We start from the raw sequence: 18037 nt of genomic DNA, 5'->3' as shown, positions 1-18037 counted from the left end.
TACATTTTACGTACTTTCCATTTCGTTACCGCCGTACTCGGCCGTGCATTGTTTGAAAAATGGTAACGGAATGGAAAAATAAAACTTGGGACGCTTTATTCCTCCTAGTAGGAACAAAGGAGCTGGTGATTCTGAGTAGGAAAAACATTAAATTTATACCTTTTTTTTTTAGTCCAGTGCATCACTACAGAAAAAAATGCCCTAATTTGCTACTAAACTTCGAACTTTTAGTATCGGAAATAGTCGATTTAGATTTTTTTGAAAATTTAACGAATCGGGCGTAAAGTACTAGGCTACCCTGTGGCCTAAATTGAAAACTTAAACTTGACATACACACACATAAGCAGTCCCTCCCACTTGCACAGGCCCTATAATATTGTGAACCTTAATGCAACTAGATTAGGTTCGAAATCGTCGAATAAAATATGTTACACGACTCATAATTTTTCAGAACTCGGTAACCAATCGGCCTCAGTGATCCCCTACGACGTATCTACCGAGCCCGTTTCCATCCACCGGCCACTTTCCCGGTTCCTCTCCGGTCTACATCTGTCTCTGCATAAGCACGGCTTGAACTACCACAGTCCCGAGTTCGACCGCCAGGATCGACCGAAGCCCCCTCCTGAGGAACTTATTGGTGAGTTGCTGATATGTATAGGCTATCCTAGCCTATTTAGCCCGAGATAAACGAATATGAAAATGACAAGCCAGTTCCCACCCCGCCGCAAAACGGCTGTCTATCACATGTTCGGTGCGGCGCACTATTCGTCAGCCGACTTTTAACGAGTTGGTTTTTAGCGCGGATTGAAAACGCGACACGGCTTACAGACTCACGGGCCTTCTGTCCAAACGACGCGCGACACGCCACGGATTCTGAAGCAGTCTTGTTTTGTTTTAGCTACATTTTTTATAATGATCCTTAAGTAATTGTCAATTTTTATTGTTTGATTGCAGAGCCCGTGCTGCGGACGATGGCCATGATCGCACAAGTCCACGCCGGCATGTGGCGGCGGAACGGGTTTGCGTTGCTCAACCAGCTGTACTTCTACCACAACGTCAAGTGCCGCGCCGAGATGTTGGACAGAGACGTCGTCATGCTGCAGGTACACTCTCTCTCTCTCTCTCTCTCTCTTATCTTAGTGGTTAGACCAGTTGCATCCTCATCCTTTGGATTCAAGGATCTGATGATCCTAGAATGATTTACGACTTATTCTTCTCCACTTTTTTGTAAGACCATTGGCACCCCTGATAGCCCTGAGAACGTCTAGTCAGCTCTTCCCATCTGCCTTTCTACGTTTGGTTTCTCTTTTTTATTGATTAAAAGAAAACAGTATTTTTGGTGCAGATGATGTCTCTTACAGTTCACGCCCCGTTAACTTGCGTTAACAGCGCCATCTATGGGACACCCTCTATTCTATATCGAATCCTCGATGGCTTACCTACTTTACGCACCCACCAGCGTACGTAGTTCACGAGAAAGTCTATAGGTGGCGCTGTAATCAATACTCATAGGTTGAATAGGTATAAGAAATATGTACTCGTGTACGCCATAAGAGATATACGCTGGTTTCCCTCCGACTCCTGAAGATCCCTTCGACCTCCGCCCACATGCCATCACTTACGCTGCCATGAGCAGTATAGGGTCTGCCATATATTGGCCTAAATATAAAACTTTTAGTTGACTTTTCAGATAAACATTATATTCTTTTACAGATCGGAGCGTCTCTCATAGAGAGCAACGAGTTTATAATCCACGTACTGAACAAATTCAATCTCCTCGACTGGGCCGCATCGGACTTCGAACAACGAGGGATCGAAGATGACGCCCTGAGGCACACCATTAGCATGCTTGAGGAGTTCCTAGGGCTACTAATTACTGGTAAGTTATTTCAGTATACATAAACCTAAGGCCTTCTACAAATCTACATTTTGACATATTATGTAAGCACGTCCGATCTCTTTATAAACCAATGCGAGACCGGCATTTGCGACCACATTTGAGGCAGCTGAAGTAGGGGATCGTGTCGACGGCACCTCTGGAGGATTGTGCCTCTTTGCGCGTGTCGGGCTAGATCTTAAAACCAAGTCATGTCGTGGGTTTCGCGAACTTTCGCGATGGTACCCCTCCCCCTATCGTGATCTGTTTCGAGCTCTTCCCAAGTGCAGCTACCAACTGCGACCATGTATCTTCACCATAAACCTTATTTCAATGTGATAAGTCCTACTATCGGTCTGTCTAATATGTTGCTTTGTGTACAATTTAGTTTTAATTATATTTGTCCTCAGTGGTGGGATCCCGATATGTACCTGGTGTTGGAGAGGTCACCAATGAAGACAGAACAAAAAAAGAGATTATACAGATGCTATGTGTCAAACCCATGCCGCACTCTGAACTTAACAGGTACGTGAAACAAACAAATAATATAAAAATCATATTTTTGTGATTACAAACATAATGGTGGGCATGGTGATGTGTACAAACAGAATGTACTGAAATTTTAAGGACATTACCGTATAATGCAATAATTTGACACTCGCTGTTACTTAAATTCTCAACTCTCAAAAATTTTACAACTCGTTCAATAAATTACACTAAGTGACCCAGTAACATTGAGACGCGAAATTATTTACGGTATATTTTAACTTGTTTGAGAGCGCTGGTGGTCTAGCGGTAAGAGCGTGCGACTTTCAATCCGGAGGTCGCCGGTTCAAACCCCGGCTCGTACATTGAGTTTATCGGAACTTACGTACGAAATATCATTTGTTATTTACCAGTTGCTTTTTGGTGAAGGAAAACATCGTAAGGAAACCGGACTAATCCTAATAAGGCCTAGTTTCCCCTATCGGTTGGAAGGTCAGTCGCTTTCGTAAAAACTAGTGCCTATGTCAATTCTTGGGATTAGTTGTCAAGTGGACCCCAGGCCATAAGCCGTTGAAATATGCCGGGATAACGTGAGGAACATGATGATTGATATTGTGACTTGTTTTTTACTCAGATCGCTACCCGAAGACCAGCTACACGAAACAGGCCTAGAAGCAGTCATCCATGAGGTGGCCGACTTCATAAAGCCCACGGGCGGTAACAATCGCGGAGTCTACAAGTTGAAACCACATCTGTACGACGAATACGACACGTTCTTCTATCACTACACTAGGGAAGAGCTTTCTAGGAGTGAAGAGGAACAGAGGAGTAGAAGGAAAGCTGCTGGTAAGATTTGATCTTAATTATGTAGGTTGTGAAGTAGATTTTAGGTTGACAAGTAGTTGTGTAAGTCTATGAAGTTAACCGTGATGTCTACAAGCTGAAAAACCACATCTGTACGACGAATACGACACGTTCTTCTATCACTACACTAGGGAAGAGCTTTCTAGGAGTGAAGAGGAACAGAGGAGTAGAAGGAAAGCTGCTGGTAAGATTTGATCTTAATTATGTAGGTTGTGAAGTAGATTTTAGGTTGACAAGTAGTTGTGTAAGTCTATGAAGTTAACCGTGATGTCTACAAGCTGTAAAACCACATCTGTACGACGAATACGACACGTTCTTCTATCACTACACTAGGGAAGAGCTTTCTAGGAGTGAAGAGGAACAGAATGAAAAAAAAATAGTTTATTGTGTAAGTTTGAGTACAGAGGAGTAGAAGGAAGGCTGCTGGTAAGATTTACCCCCTTATTGATAAAACTTAGCAAACCTCTGTTTAATTTTCTTTCACTTACAAACGATTATCAACGACTTGTTAGATTTTTAAGGCGTTTATGAATTATCGTTTATGTCTTTCTTGCATAGGTGTAGACATTTGGTTGTTTATTTATTTATTTAGTGTTTATGCCCATTGGGGTTATCTAAGGCAAGCAAGATGAAGCCTTACGAATATGATACGTTCTTCTTTTATTACACTAGCGAAGAACATTTAATGAGTAAAGAATACTAGAAGTAAGGGTGCTCATGAGTTTAGCCTTTACTACGTAAGTTGTCAAGTAAACTTTTAGGTAATTAATATGTAATAAGAAATCGTGAAAGCCTTGTGAGGTTTACAGACTTTTGCATAAACCTCATTCGTGTGATGAACATGAAAAATTCTTCTATTAGGTACACCTGGGAAGAACTTTCTAGGAGTAAAGTAGCTATATGATCTGTCCCTTTTTAGGGTTTCGTACCAAAAAGGTACAAAAGGAACCCTTATGGTGCGACTCTGTCCGTATGTCTGTTTGTCACATTGCTAAATATCTCGAGAACTACTGAAGCTATCGATTTGAAATTTGGAATAGTTATGAACCAACGCTAACCCAAACACATTGGAAGTGTATTTTACTATTCTGTCTCTTCTACGATGTACTTTTTATTTGTTCTTGTGCAATAAAATTGAATATAACTAAATAAGTATATTCTATAAAGGTCTCCCCGAATGCTGCCCGCCGCCGCCTCTGCCCAAGTTAACGCCGCCCTTCCGTCTGCTCGCGAGCCTGCTCCAGTGCGACGCCGTCATGTATGTCCTGAGGACAGTATTAGAGCGGGCGCTGGACCTCAGGGCGAGGTCGTTTTCGGAGACACAAGTGCACAAGGTAAGTTTCTGTAATTCGAAATTAATAATTATCGAAATTTAAATAGCTATGTTAATAAAATAAAAATAGGTAATAGTAATTTTCTCACCTATAGAAATGTATTCGCGTATCTCTCCTCAACTTATTAAACTTCAGATAGATTCACATCATAGGTATACTGCGGCGCTATAGGGACCGTGCGCGTTGGAGGGTCTGCCATCTTGTGGCCTGAATCGGAACCATAAACATGTACATCACATGTACATTGACACTTCACGCCAAAGCGAGTGCTGCCATCTTGTGGGCTACTTTGGAAGCATAAACTACACATTTACGCCTCGCGCCAAAAATCTGACGTCTCCTGTGCTGCCCCCTACAGTTTATGCACGCCGTCTATAGTTGAATCGTCGGTTCGAAATCGTCGAACGAAATGAAAAAGATGCTCAGAAAGACCGGACCGTCCATAGACCCGCTTGGATATTTATTAGTAATAACTTTCTCACCAAATGTTAAAAATCACGTTGCCTTAGCGTGCGCGGCGCCAGTGCGATGTATTCGTGCGCCGTGTTATCGCCGGCCCCACACGTATCACGCACTCCAGCCTAGAATTTAGATGTACCTTCATTATTTTTGGAAATGTCCTTAATGGTCTAGTCTTCCAGGCTCTACACCTGATGGGCTACGCGCTCCGCGACGAGGAGAGCGGGCACTACGAGTTCCTCGCGTTCGCCGAGAGCGCGCAGCGGACCGGGCTGCTGGTGCTGCTGCAGCGCCTGCTCGCCAGCCCGCGCGTCGACGCGCACCGCCCGCTCGCCAAGTGGCTGCTGCACAAGTGCAAGTACGTACCTTCATTACCTGCCTTCATTAGTCTCCAGTCTCCACTGACAATGCGACATGCGATACGAGACAAGTAAAAACTACTCTTCAATTGTACCATCGACCATATTCAAATAGTAGTGCCGTCAAAAAAATGTTTCGTGTCTAATAAATGACATAATGACAGAACATCTGAGTGTTCCCTTATTTAGGTATGTCGTTGGAAACCTCCCATTTGATTAACTCCAGAAAGTTTGTAAAATCATTTAATTATCTCCAAAAAGTTTGTAAAATATTTTGACCTCTAAGTATAGTTTGTCACATACACTAATATTGGTGCCGTGACCAGGATATCCTACGGCTTTATGTAATGTTTTATTTATTTCTTAAGGACGCTGCTTGGGCAAGCGGACGAGCATGTCGGCGACGGAGAACAAATGGAGACCGACCAGGAGGAAAAACCGCCTAATGATGGCGCTGCCGGTCAGTAATGCGCTAACATAACATTGTATATTTAGTTATTTAGCGTCATATTCGCACGTCTAAACGGAACCTTAAGGAAGCAGTCACACTTTACGCCCTCTACACATTTATCACAGCAGCGACTTCGTGGCGCGGAGTCTACGCAAAACTCCGCACTCTCACTCTTTTTGACGAAGCACGAAAAAAGATTCAAAGATTTATTTGTTCAATATAGGTAAGTTACAAGATGTTAAATACATATTAAAAATACGAAGGACAACGCGCAAAAGCGTGAAAAAAGTGCGAAATCGACTTTTCACTTCGCGTTCACGGCTTCGCGGGTTATTCACGCACTGAATGTGGAGGGCCCCTTTGAAAACTTACTTTTACTTTTCATGCAGAAGCGGAGAAGGCGCGGCGTGCTAAGTTAGCGGCGGAGCGAAGGGCCAAAGTAATGGCTCAGATGAAGACACAAATGAACAATTTCATTTCAAACAACGCTGTTCTGTTCGAAGAAACCACAACTGAGGTAAGAATCATAACTTTACCAATTTATCCGTGATGAATAATAGGGACGACCGTACGTAGTTCGAAATAGTTGTAATTTTTTTAGAACGAAGAGTGAGATGACTTGTGACGCAATGTAAATTGGACCCATTTTTTTGTTTATGGCGGAAAATTCGGAAAATTTCGGTGGCATTTTCGATTATTTGGGAGAAGGTACAGTTCCTCTAAAAAATAACCTGAATTGGTTTGGAAATCTATAAGGCTGGTCAAGAATATGACCACGAGAATAAAGCGATAGAAACAGCCAACTAACCAACTACTTGTGATTTAGGTGACAGCAGAGGAGCAGGAAATCCGTCCGTTATACTGCGGCGCGGCGCTCGGCGTGTGGGGCGGCGGCGTCAGCGAGGCCCCGCGCGTCTGCATCATGTGCCAGGAGGAGGTAACTTAGTCCGTTATACTGCGGCGCGGCGCTCGGCGTGTGGGGGGGCGGCGTCAGCGAGGCCCCGCGCGTCTGCATCATGTGCCAGGAGGAGGTAACTTAGTCCGTTATACTGCGGCGCGGCGCTCGGCGTGTGGGGGGGCGGCGTCAGCGAGGCCCCGCGCGTCTGCATCATGTGCCAGGAGGAGGTAACTTAGTCCGTTATACTGCGGCGCGGCGCTCGGCGTGTGGGGCGGCGGCGTCAGCGAGGCCCCGCGCGTCTGCATCATGTGCCAGGAGGAGGTAACTTAGTCCGTTATACTGCGGGGCGGCGCTCGGCGTGTGGGGCGGCGGCGTCAGCGAGGCCCCGCGCGTCTGCATCATGTGCCAGGAGGAGGTAACTTAGTCCGTTATACTGCGGCGCGGCGCTCGGCGTGTGGGGGGGCGGCGTCAGTGAGGCCCCGCGCGTCTGCATCATGTGCCAGGAGGAGGTAACTTAGTCCGTTATACTGCGGGGCGGCGCTCGGCGTGTGGGGCGGCGGCGTCAGCGAGGCCCCGCGCGTCTGCATCATGTGCCAGGAGGAGGTAACTTAGTCCGTTATACTGCGGCGCGGCGCTCGGCGTGTGGGGGGGCGGCGTCAGCGAGGCCCCGCGCGTCTGCATCATGTGCCAGGAGGAGGTAACTTAGTCCGTTATACTGCGGCGCGGCGCTCGGCGTGTGGGGGGGCGGCGTCAGCGAGGCCCCGCGCGTCTGCATCATGTGCCAGGAGGAGGTAACTTAGTCCGTTATACTGCGGCGCGGCGCTCGGCGTGTGGGGGGGCGGCGTCAGCGAGGCCCCGCGCGTCTGCATCATGTGCCAGGAGGAGGTAACTTAGTCCGTTATACTGCGGCGCGGCGCTCGGCGTGTGGGGGGGCGGCGTCAGCGAGGCCCCGCGCGTCTGCATCATGTGCCAGGAGGAGGTAACTTAGTCCGTTATACTGCGGCGCGGCGCTCGGCGTGTGGGGGGGCGGCGTCAGCGAGGCCCCGCGCGTCTGCATCATGTGCCAGGAGGAGGTAACTTAGTCCGTTATACTGCGGCGCGGCGCTCGGCGTGTGGGGGGGCGGCGTCAGCGAGGCCCCGCGCGTCTGCATCATGTGCCAGGAGGAGGTAACTTAGTCCGTTATACTGCGGCGCGGCGCTCGGCGTGTGGGGGGGCGGCGTCAGCGAGGCCCCGCGCGTCTGCATCATGTGCCAGGAGGAGGTAACTTAGTCCGTTATACTGCGGCGCGGCGCTCGGCGTGTGGGGGGGCGGCGTCAGCGAGGCCCCGCGCGTCTGCATCATGTGCCAGGAGGAGGTAACTTAGTCCGTTATACTGCGGGGCGGCGCTCGGCGTGTGGGGGGGCGGCGTCAGCGAGGCCCCGCGCGTCTGCATCATGTGCCAGGAGGAGGTAACTTAGTCCGTTATACTGCGGCGCGGCGCTCGGCGTGTGGGGGGGCGGCGTCAGCGAGGCCCCGCGCGTCTGCATCATGTGCCAGGAGGAGGTAACTTAGTCCGTTATACTGCGGCGCGGCGCTCGGCGTGTGGGGGGGCGGCGTCAGCGAGGCCCCGCGCGTCTGCATCATGTGCCAGGAGGAGGTAACTTAGTCCGTTATACTGCGGGGCGGCGCTCGGCGTGTGGGGGGGCGGCGTCAGCAAGGCCCCGCGCGTCTGCATCATGTGCCAGGAGGAGGTAACTTAGTCCGTTATACTGCGGCGCGGCGCTCGGCGTGTGGGGGGGCGGCGTCAGCGAGGCCCCGCGCGTCTGCATCATGTGCCAGGAGGAGGTAACTTAGTCCGTTATACTGCGGGGCGGCGCTCGGCGTGTGGGGGGGCGGCGTCAGCGAGGCCCCGCGCGTCTGCATCATGTGCCAGGAGGAGGTAACTTAGTCCGTTATACTGCGGGGCGGCGCTCGGCGTGTGGGGGGGCGGCGTCAGCGAGGCCCCGCGCGTCTGCATCATGTGCCAGGAGGAGGTAACTTAGTCCGTTATACTGCGGGGCGGCGCTCGGCGTGTGGGGGGGCGGCGTCAGCGAGGCCCCGCGCGTCTGCATCATGTGCCAGGAGGAGGTAACTTAGTCCGTTATACTGCGGGGCGGCGCTCGGCGTGTGGGGCGGCGGCGTCAGCGAGGCCCCGCGCGTCTGCATCATGTGCCAGGAGGAGGTAACTTAGTCCGTTATACTGCGGGGCGGCGCTCGGCGTGTGGGGGGGCGGCGTCAGTGAGGCCCCGCGCGTCTGCATCATGTGCCAGGAGGAGGTAACTTAGTCCGTTATACTGCGGGGCGGCGCTCGGCGTGTGGGGCGGCGGCGTCAGCGAGGCCCCGCGCGTCTGCATCATGTGCCAGGAGGAGGTAACTTAGTCCGTTATACTGCGGGGCGGCGCTCGGCGTGTGGGGCGGCGGCGTCAGTGAGGCCCCGCGCGTCTGCATCATGTGCCAGGAGGAGGTACGATAAGCAGATACCACGGATGTTTTTCGCACGTTTCTACGATGTGCGAGCGAGATGTTGCTATAATACGTTCATAACGTTGTTTCGCTAAAACATCGGAGCGACGTGCGAATTGTATCCAGTGTGATAACCGCTGTACAAATATGTTATCAAACGCAATCGGCCAAATAGGTACGTCAAAATTTCAAAATAGCGACCATTTTTTTATTACAAAAATTTTAGTGACCAGCTATTGATGCTAATCTTGACACTAGTCTCTCTTGATAGGAAGAGATGACGAGGCCTGGGATAAAGTCCACAAGTTGAAGAATAGTTTATTTGTTCTGGCTTTGAATAGGTTGTAATAGGTTTTAAGTTTTCAAATAATTTGAAATTTTAAATGTTGATTTATTGATTTTCAGTGATACAAACCGTCATTCGGCGGAAGTTTTTCAGAATCAGAATGCATTTGTGACATTTTCAACCAAAAGGTACCACATTGTCGCTTGACGATAAGGTTATTATTATTATTATTATTATTATTATTATTTCATTTTAGACAGGCAGCTGATGCTGGTACGTCTAAATCATAGTTCACTTAGCACAGTTAGCATAGTTTGTCTAGTCTATTTTTAAATTGATTAACACTTGTTGATTTCTAATTGAAGCTATATGGCAATAGCGCTTAACTGACAAGCGACAATAAGTACCCCTTTGGTTAAAAATGGCACATTTATTCGTTTAACATAGGTACATAATATTGGTCTAAAAAAATAAAGCATATTGCGATCACTATGTTTTGCCGGTAGGCGTACGAATTTGTTCATATAAATTACTTAATTACATATGCACAGGTCTAAAATATTAGTTGGTCTAAAGTTATTTTAGAGCACATGCGTACTTGCTTAGTATGTATATAATTTAGTGAAACATGTTCGCAGGCTCGCGTGGAGCTGACCGCAGAGCCGCTGGTACTGGTCTCGTTCTCGTGCGGCTCGGCCGTGCTGCCGGCGGCGGCCGCGCAGCCGCGCGCGCACGTGTCCGTGTGCGGGCACGCGCTGCACGCCGCCTGCGCCAAGCACTACGTGCGCGGCGTGCTCGAGAGGGAGACGAGGAGGTAACATACAGCCGCGCGCGCACGTGTCCGTGTGCGGGCACGCGCTGCACGCCGCCTGCGCCAAGCACTACGTGCGCGGCGTGCTCGAGAGGGAGACGAGGAGGTAACATACAGCCGCGCGCGCACGTGTCCGTGTGCGGGCACGCGCTGCACGCCGCCTGCGCCAAGCACTACGTGCGCGGCGTGCTCGAGAGGGAGACGAGGAGGTAACATACAGCCGCGCGCGCACGTGTCCGTGTGCGGGCACGCGCTGCACGCCGCCTGCGCCAAGCACTACGTGCGCGGCGTGCTCGAGAGGGAGACGAGGAGGTAACATACAGCCGCGCGCGCACGTGTCCGTGTGCGGGCACGCGCTGCACGCCGCCTGCGCCAAGCACTACGTGCGCGGCGTGCTCGAGAGGGAGACGAGGAGGTAACATACAGCCGCGCGCGCACGTGTCCGTGTGCGGGCACGCGCTGCACGCCGCCTGCGCCAAGCACTACGTGCGCGGCGTGCTCGAGAGGGAGACGAGGAGGTAACATACAGCCGCGCGCGCACGTGTCCGTGTGCGGGCACGCGCTGCACGCCGCCTGCGCCAAGCACTACGTGCGCGGCGTGCTCGAGAGGGAGACGAGGAGGTAACATACAGCCGCGCGCGCACGTGTCCGTGTGCGGGCACGCGCTGCACGCCGCCTGCGCCAAGCACTACGTGCGCGGCGTGCTCGAGAGGGAGACGAGGAGGTAACATACAGCCGCGCGCGCACGTGTCCGTGTGCGGGCACGCGCTGCACGCCGCCTGCGCCAAGCACTACGTGCGCGGCGTGCTCGAGAGGGAGACGAGGAGGTAACATACAGCCGCGCGCGCACGTGTCCGTGTGCGGGCACGCGCTGCACGCCGCCTGCGCCAAGCACTACGTGCGCGGCGTGCTCGAGAGGGAGACGAGGAGGTAACATACAGCCGCGCGCGCACGTGTCCGTGTGCGGGCACGCGCTGCACGCCGCCTGCGCCAAGCACTACGTGCGCGGCGTGCTCGAGAGGGAGACGAGGAGGTAACATACAGCCGCGCGCGCACGTGTCCGTGTGCGGGCACGCGCTGCACGCCGCCTGCGCCAAGCACTACGTGCGCGGCGTGCTCGAGAGGGAGACGAGGAGGTAACATACAGCCGCGCGCGCACGTGTCCGTGTGCGGGCACGCGCTGCACGCCGCCTGCGCCAAGCACTACGTGCGCGGCGTGCTCGAGAGGGAGACGAGGAGGTAACATACAGCCGCGCGCGCACGTGTCCGTGTGCGGGCACGCGCTGCACGCCGCCTGCGCCAAGCACTACGTGCGCGGCGTGCTCGAGAGGGAGACGAGGAGGTAACATACAGCCGCGCGCGCACGTGTCCGTGTGCGGGCACGCGCTGCACGCCGCCTGCGCCAAGCACTACGTGCGCGGCGTGCTCGAGAGGGAGACGAGGAGGTAACATACAGCCGCGCGCGCACGTGTCCGTGTGCGGGCACGCGCTGCACGCCGCCTGCGCCAAGCACTACGTGCGCGGCGTGCTCGAGAGGGAGACGAGGAGGTAACATACAGCCGCGCGCGCACGTGTCCGTGTGCGGGCACGCGCTGCACGCCGCCTGCGCCAAGCACTACGTGCGCGGCGTGCTCGAGAGGGAGACGAGGAGGTAACATACAGCCGCGCGCGCACGTGTCCGTGTGCGGGCACGCGCTGCACGCCGCCTGCGCCAAGCACTACGTGCGCGGCGTGCTCGAGAGGGAGACGAGGAGGTAACATACAGCCGCGCGCGCACGTGTCCGTGTGCGGGCACGCGCTGCACGCCGCCTGCGCCAAGCACTACGTGCGCGGCGTGCTCGAGAGGGAGACGAGGAGGTAACATACAGCCGCGCGCGCACGTGTCCGTGTGCGGGCACGCGCTGCACGCCGCCTGCGCCAAGCACTACGTGCGCGGCGTGCTCGAGAGGGAGACGAGGAGGTAACATACAGCCGCGCGCGCACGTGTCCGTGTGCGGGCACGCGCTGCACGCCGCCTGCGCCAAGCACTACGTGCGCGGCGTGCTCGAGAGGGAGACGAGGAGGTAACATACAGCCGCGCGCGCACGTGTCCGTGTGCGGGCACGCGCTGCACGCCGCCTGCGCCAAGCACTACGTGCGCGGCGTGCTCGAGAGGGAGACGAGGAGGTAACATACAGCCGCGCGCGCACGTGTCCGTGTGCGGGCACGCGCTGCACGCCGCCTGCGCCAAGCACTACGTGCGCGGCGTGCTCGAGAGGGAGACGAGGAGGTAACATACAGCCGCGCGCGCATGTGTCCGTGTGCGGGCACGCGCTGCACGCCGCCTGCGCCAAGCACTACGTGCGCGGCGTGCTCGAGAGGGAGACGAGGAGGTAACATACAGCCGCGCGCGCATGTGTCCGTGTGCGGGCACGCGCTGCACGCCGCCTGCGCCAAGCACTACGTGCGCGGCGTGCTCGAGAGGGAGACGAGGAGGTAACATACAGCCGCGCGCGCATGTGTCCGTGTGCGGGCACGCGCTGCACGCCGCCTGCGCCAAGCACTACGTGCGCGGCGTGCTCGAGAGGGAGACGAGGAGGTAACATACAGCCGCGCGCGCATGTGTCCGTGTGCGGGCACGCGCTGCACGCCGCCTGCGCCAAGCACTACGTGCGCGGCGTGCTCGAGAGGGAGACGAGGAGGTAACATACAGCCGCGCGCGCATGTGTCCGTGTGCGGGCACGCGCTGCACGCCGCCTGCGCCAAGCACTACGTGCGCGGCGTGCTCGAGAGGGAGACGAGGAGGTAACATACAGCCGCGCGCGCATGTGTCCGTGTGCGGGCACGCGCTGCACGCCGCCTGCGCCAAGCACTACGTGCGCGGCGTGCTCGAGAGGGAGACGAGGAGGTAACATACAGCCGCGCGCGCATGTGTCCGTGTGCGGGCACGCGCTGCACGCCGCCTGCGCCAAGCACTACGTGCGCGGCGTGCTCGAGAGGGAGACGAGGAGGTAACATACAGCCGCGCGCGCATGTGTCCGTGTGCGGGCACGCGCTGCACGCCGCCTGCGCCAAGCACTACGTGCGCGGCGTGCTCGAGAGGGAGACGAGGAGGTAACATACAGCCGCGCGCGCATGTGTCCGTGTGCGGGCACGCGCTGCACGCCGCCTGCGCCAAGCACTACGTGCGCGGCGTGCTCGAGAGGGAGACGAGGAGGTAACATACAGCCGCGCGCGCATGTGTCCGTGTGCGGGCACGCGCTGCACGCCGCCTGCGCCAAGCACTACGTGCGCGGCGTGCTCGAGAGGGAGACGAGGAGGTAACATACAGCCGCGCGCGCATGTGTCCGTGTGCGGGCACGCGCTGCACGCCGCCTGCGCCAAGCACTACGTGCGCGGCGTGCTCGAGAGGGAGACGAGGAGGTAACATACAGCCGCGCGCGCATGTGTCCGTGTGCGGGCACGCGCTGCACGCCGCCTGCGCCAAGCACTACGTGCGCGGCGTGCTCGAGAGGGAGACGAGGAGGTAACATACAGCCGCGCGCGCATGTGTCCGTGTGCGGGCACGCGCTGCACGCCGCCTGCGCCAAGCACTACGTGCGCGGCGTGCTCGAGAGGGAGACGAGGAGGTAACATACAGCCGCGCGCGCATGTGTCCGTGTGCGGGCACGCGCTGCACGCCGCCTGCGCCAAGCACTACGTGCGCGGCGTGCTCGAGAGGGAGACGAGGAGGTAACATACAGCCGCGCGCGCATGTGTCCGTGTGCGGGCACGCGCTGCACGCCGCCTGCGCCAAGCACTACGTGCGCGGCGTGCTCGAGAGGGAGACGAGGAGGTAACATACAGCCGCGCGCGCATGTGTCCGTGTGCGGGCACGCGCTGCACGCCGCCTGCGCCAAGCACTACGTGCGCGGCGTGCTCGAGAGGGAGACGAGGAGGTAACATACAGCCGCGCGCGCACGTGTCCGTGTGCGGGCACGCGCTGCACGCCGCCTGCGCCAAGCACTACGTGCGCGGCGTGCTCGAGAGGGAGACGAGGAGGTAACATACAGCCGCGCGCGCATGTGTCCGTGTGCGGGCACGCGCTGCACGCCGCCTGCGCCAAGCACTACGTGCGCGCCGTGCTCGAGAGGGAGACGAGGAGGTAACATACAGATCTCAGTTGACAATCCGACTTGATAATGTATCACTTTATCGTCGTAAGGCCCGATGTGCATTACAATATACACTGTTTCAATCCAATTAGAACCTTTCATAAACCAAATAAAGCAGCATTTCTTTTGTTTCATTGCTGTCTCACACAAACAAAATTCATCCCATTTTGCTATAAGTAAACCAAAGTTCAAATTAAATAAGTTTTGGCAAAAATTTCATTTTTGGTACAAGCTTTTATCGCTGAGTACTTTTCTTTTCACAGGCAACTAATACTCATCGAGACAATTCTAAAAACCCCAAACACAATTAGGTTGCATTGTTTTATCACAAAGTTCCTATGACCACCTCCTGTCTCCATCATCAGATCAGCTCGATGGTACCATAATATTGCATTGTCACCCGACTTACAAATGTATGCAAATTTTCAGCATCATCGGAAACCGGAAAGTGGGTCAAATTTAAATTCCAAGATTTGACCCGTACAAACATAGTTACATATTACATACATACTTACTTACGTAGGTACATTGCAAGTTAATAAAAAGCTTGTAAAATGGGAAAATTTTGTATAGTGAGCCTTAAGTGGAAGTCACTGATTGAAACGTTCGAGATTTTTATTAGTACGCACACTAATGATATCTACTTGTTCCAGGCCCTACCGTCTGCGACAACCAGCGGCTTTCGATGCAGAAAAGAAGGAATACCTCTGTCCTCTCTGCGAGCGACTATGCAATACTTCCCTGCCCCTGTTACCCGCACCGACATTGCCGGCCGGTGCGCCGCCACCGTTATCTGAAGAAGTATTTAGGGACTCTGTCGCGCTGATACTGAAACACCAAGTTTTTTCTGAGGCTGTGCATGTATGCACTGAGTCTTGCGAGGAGATGCTGTGTCAGGTAATAAATGGCTTAAACAATGATTCTCACTGACGTCACAGCTATTAATTCCCTTATTCAAAAAACTTTAATTCCCCTATGAAATATTACCATTACCACCATCCAACAAACACAATAGGGGGTATTACTGCAATGTTCTGCCACCAGAGTGCAGCACTAGCCCGTAACTTTTCAGAGATAATAAAATATGACATTGATGCATCAAGGCGGTTTGTTTACAGAGGACCTACCGGGAAACGCGAATCCGAAATTTCGCTATCTGCCTCTTTATCGCTCGAATATGCAAGAGTGACAGAGATGTTAGATAACGGAATTTAGATTTTCTTGTTTCGCGATAGACCCTCAGATTGTAGTAGTGGCGCCCCCTACGTTAATTGACGGATAAGCACTAAGTAAATTCAACGTAATTTTACAAAGACTAAGACTAAAGTCATAACATAATTACAAAGCAGCACCCTATTTTAAAGCCTGTAGAGATTACAGCTTTTTCGGGTAAATGGTTTTCACATTTTGACCAATTCGTAATGATATACAGCTTCACTAGACTTATATTGACCGGGATATAGACCATGATTACCTTTTGTATACCCGGTCAATATAAGTCTAGTGAAACTAACCGTGAATCATTCAAAACTCTGATATACAGCTTTCTCAGCGATATGATTTTTATATTTTGACCAATGAGTAATGAAATACAGCTTTCTCAGGGATATGGTTTTCAAATTTTAACCAATAAGTAATGAAATACAGTTTTCTCAGGGATATGGTTTTCACATTTTACCAATTAGGGCTATCGTTTTTTTGCTCACCAGTTGGCGCCTCTGTTGATGGTGGTCCAAAAGACTAAAGAACAGCTGTCAGTCATTGAAGTGACATTTGACATTTCGAACTTTGCGAAGACCACCATCTACACTAGCGCCCCTAGCGGCGAATTCATACGCGTTAGCCCTCATTCGTAATGAAATACAGCTTTCTCAGGGATATGGTTTCCTCATTGACATATTTTGTAGGCGCGAGCGCGTAGCGTGGGAGCGCAGTCATCCGACATGGAAGACGGAGAGTCCACCGACGATGCGCCAGTCTACATGTTGACCCAATCCCAGGATCTGCTGCCTCAGGAGTTCATGGTGCACTTCGAGGGCGTGATCCCCGCGTACACGGACGATATGAAGAGGCTCATCACGGAGTTTGTTAACGTGAGGCTTCATTTGTATGTTAAAGAAAGAACGCTTACCGCAAGGAATTTCCACTGATCCGCCTGTTGCTATCTTTATTACACGCGCATAATTACATTGCTGTCTCGCTCGCATAGTTGACAGGCATCATGGACGGGACAGCAACAATTTAGTAAGTCGATCGATAAAGCGGCTGTCTACTTGCTGACCCAGTTTGCGAGTGGGATTAAAAGCGAAACACATTATTTTCAAAAAGGTCGTATTGAGCAGGACTTAGCTTTACAAAGGGATATTTTGAGTCAATCGTGCAGTTTTTATTTTGATTATGTATAAACTTATATGCATTTCCCTTCGCAGATATTGCCAGTCGTATGCGGCGACATTGAGGGCTCAAATCCGCTGTCATCCGTAGAAGCTTTATACAAGGCCACATCATACACAATCCTTAGTACAAACGCGGTACTTCAGGCCGAGAAACGGCCGCTCCTTGGCGACCTACCCTCCAGGCATCGCGACGCCCTTCAAGCTTTAATACGACTAGCCGCTGTCATCCCGTCCGTCTGGCCCTCACCTAAACAACTAGCACACCACGCCCTAGAAAATCTAAACACACTCGAACGCACTTCACCACTAACTCACCACCCCTTCGAATCTTTAGTAGCTTTAGTCTTAACAGCCCCCTCGCTGTTCAGTAAAACTGCCGGCCCGGCGCGACCCAACCACCTAGCCAGACAATTCACTATACAAGTATTCAGAGCTCTAATCACACGAGCTATGATCGTACTAGACGTCTCGAACTGCGTTAGCCACGAACCTATGGAAGGACACGAAGACTACAAACCTATAAAACCTGATTTAGAAAACTTGCTCACATTCATGAAGACCCTAAGACGAGGGAACTTAGATATTGAAGATTTAAATGCTAATGACGTATGGGAGAAGATAAAGAATCAATGCTACACGTTCTTAAGGGCTTCCTGTCTATTCTATCACTTCCTAAGCGATATCAGCCCGCCTACAGAGCTAACGGTGGTCGGTGGTGATACTTGGGACGTTATGTGCGGTTATCTAAATTTGCCAAGTACGTTTAGAGAGTTAATAGACACTCCGATGTCTAGGAGGAAGTCGGAAGAGTGGTCAGCGCTTTCCACCGAGTGGTTCGCTGGGGAAGTTGACATAAAGACGGTAGTAGAAACGAATGAGCCTCCGAAGTTAGTGCCGTTGCCTGATGACTTCTCGGAGTTGATGAATGTGGTTTCCGAGTTCTCTTGTCCGAATTCAGAGAGGGATGATAGCAAGTACCCGACTATGTGTTTGGTGTGCGGGCAGATATTGTGCTCGCAGAGTTATTGCTGTCAGACTGAGATTAAAAAGGTGAGTTTTTGTCTATCGTATCTAAAAACTTTAAGTATACCTAGTGTTAATTTTCTTCTTCTTAATCTTCTTAGTAATAGGGTCCCGTTTTTACCCTTTGGGTACGGAACCCTAAAAAAAGTGGCAGCCCCTGGCTACATAAGACACACATG

General features: G+C 52.6%; 1 protein-coding gene across 1 annotated transcript in view; it reads left to right on the top strand.

The window, feature by feature from the left end:
* Positions 1 to 18037, top strand: part of LOC134747214 (E3 ubiquitin-protein ligase UBR1) — a 49103-nt gene that overhangs the window by 25122 nt on the left and 5944 nt on the right. Inside the window, exons 14-27 of the mRNA XM_063681812.1 lie at positions 452 to 637; positions 955 to 1103; positions 1714 to 1879; positions 2287 to 2401; positions 2997 to 3208; positions 4394 to 4560; positions 5202 to 5377; positions 5747 to 5838; positions 6219 to 6346; positions 6656 to 6766; positions 10134 to 10309; positions 15093 to 15336; positions 16347 to 16532; positions 16869 to 17885. Of these exons, the coding sequence (XP_063537882.1) occupies positions 452 to 637; positions 955 to 1103; positions 1714 to 1879; positions 2287 to 2401; positions 2997 to 3208; positions 4394 to 4560; positions 5202 to 5377; positions 5747 to 5838; positions 6219 to 6346; positions 6656 to 6766; positions 10134 to 10309; positions 15093 to 15336; positions 16347 to 16532; positions 16869 to 17885 (3125 nt within the window). The remainder of the gene's footprint in view (positions 1 to 451; positions 638 to 954; positions 1104 to 1713; positions 1880 to 2286; positions 2402 to 2996; positions 3209 to 4393; positions 4561 to 5201; positions 5378 to 5746; positions 5839 to 6218; positions 6347 to 6655; positions 6767 to 10133; positions 10310 to 15092; positions 15337 to 16346; positions 16533 to 16868; positions 17886 to 18037) is intronic.

Source organism: Cydia strobilella, chromosome 14 (assembly GCF_947568885.1).
Source record: "Cydia strobilella chromosome 14, ilCydStro3.1, whole genome shotgun sequence".
NCBI classification, from domain to species: Eukaryota; Metazoa; Arthropoda; class Insecta; order Lepidoptera; family Tortricidae; genus Cydia; species Cydia strobilella.
Note: the sequence above shows the minus strand (reverse complement) of the source record. Positions and strands in the feature narration are given on the sequence as shown.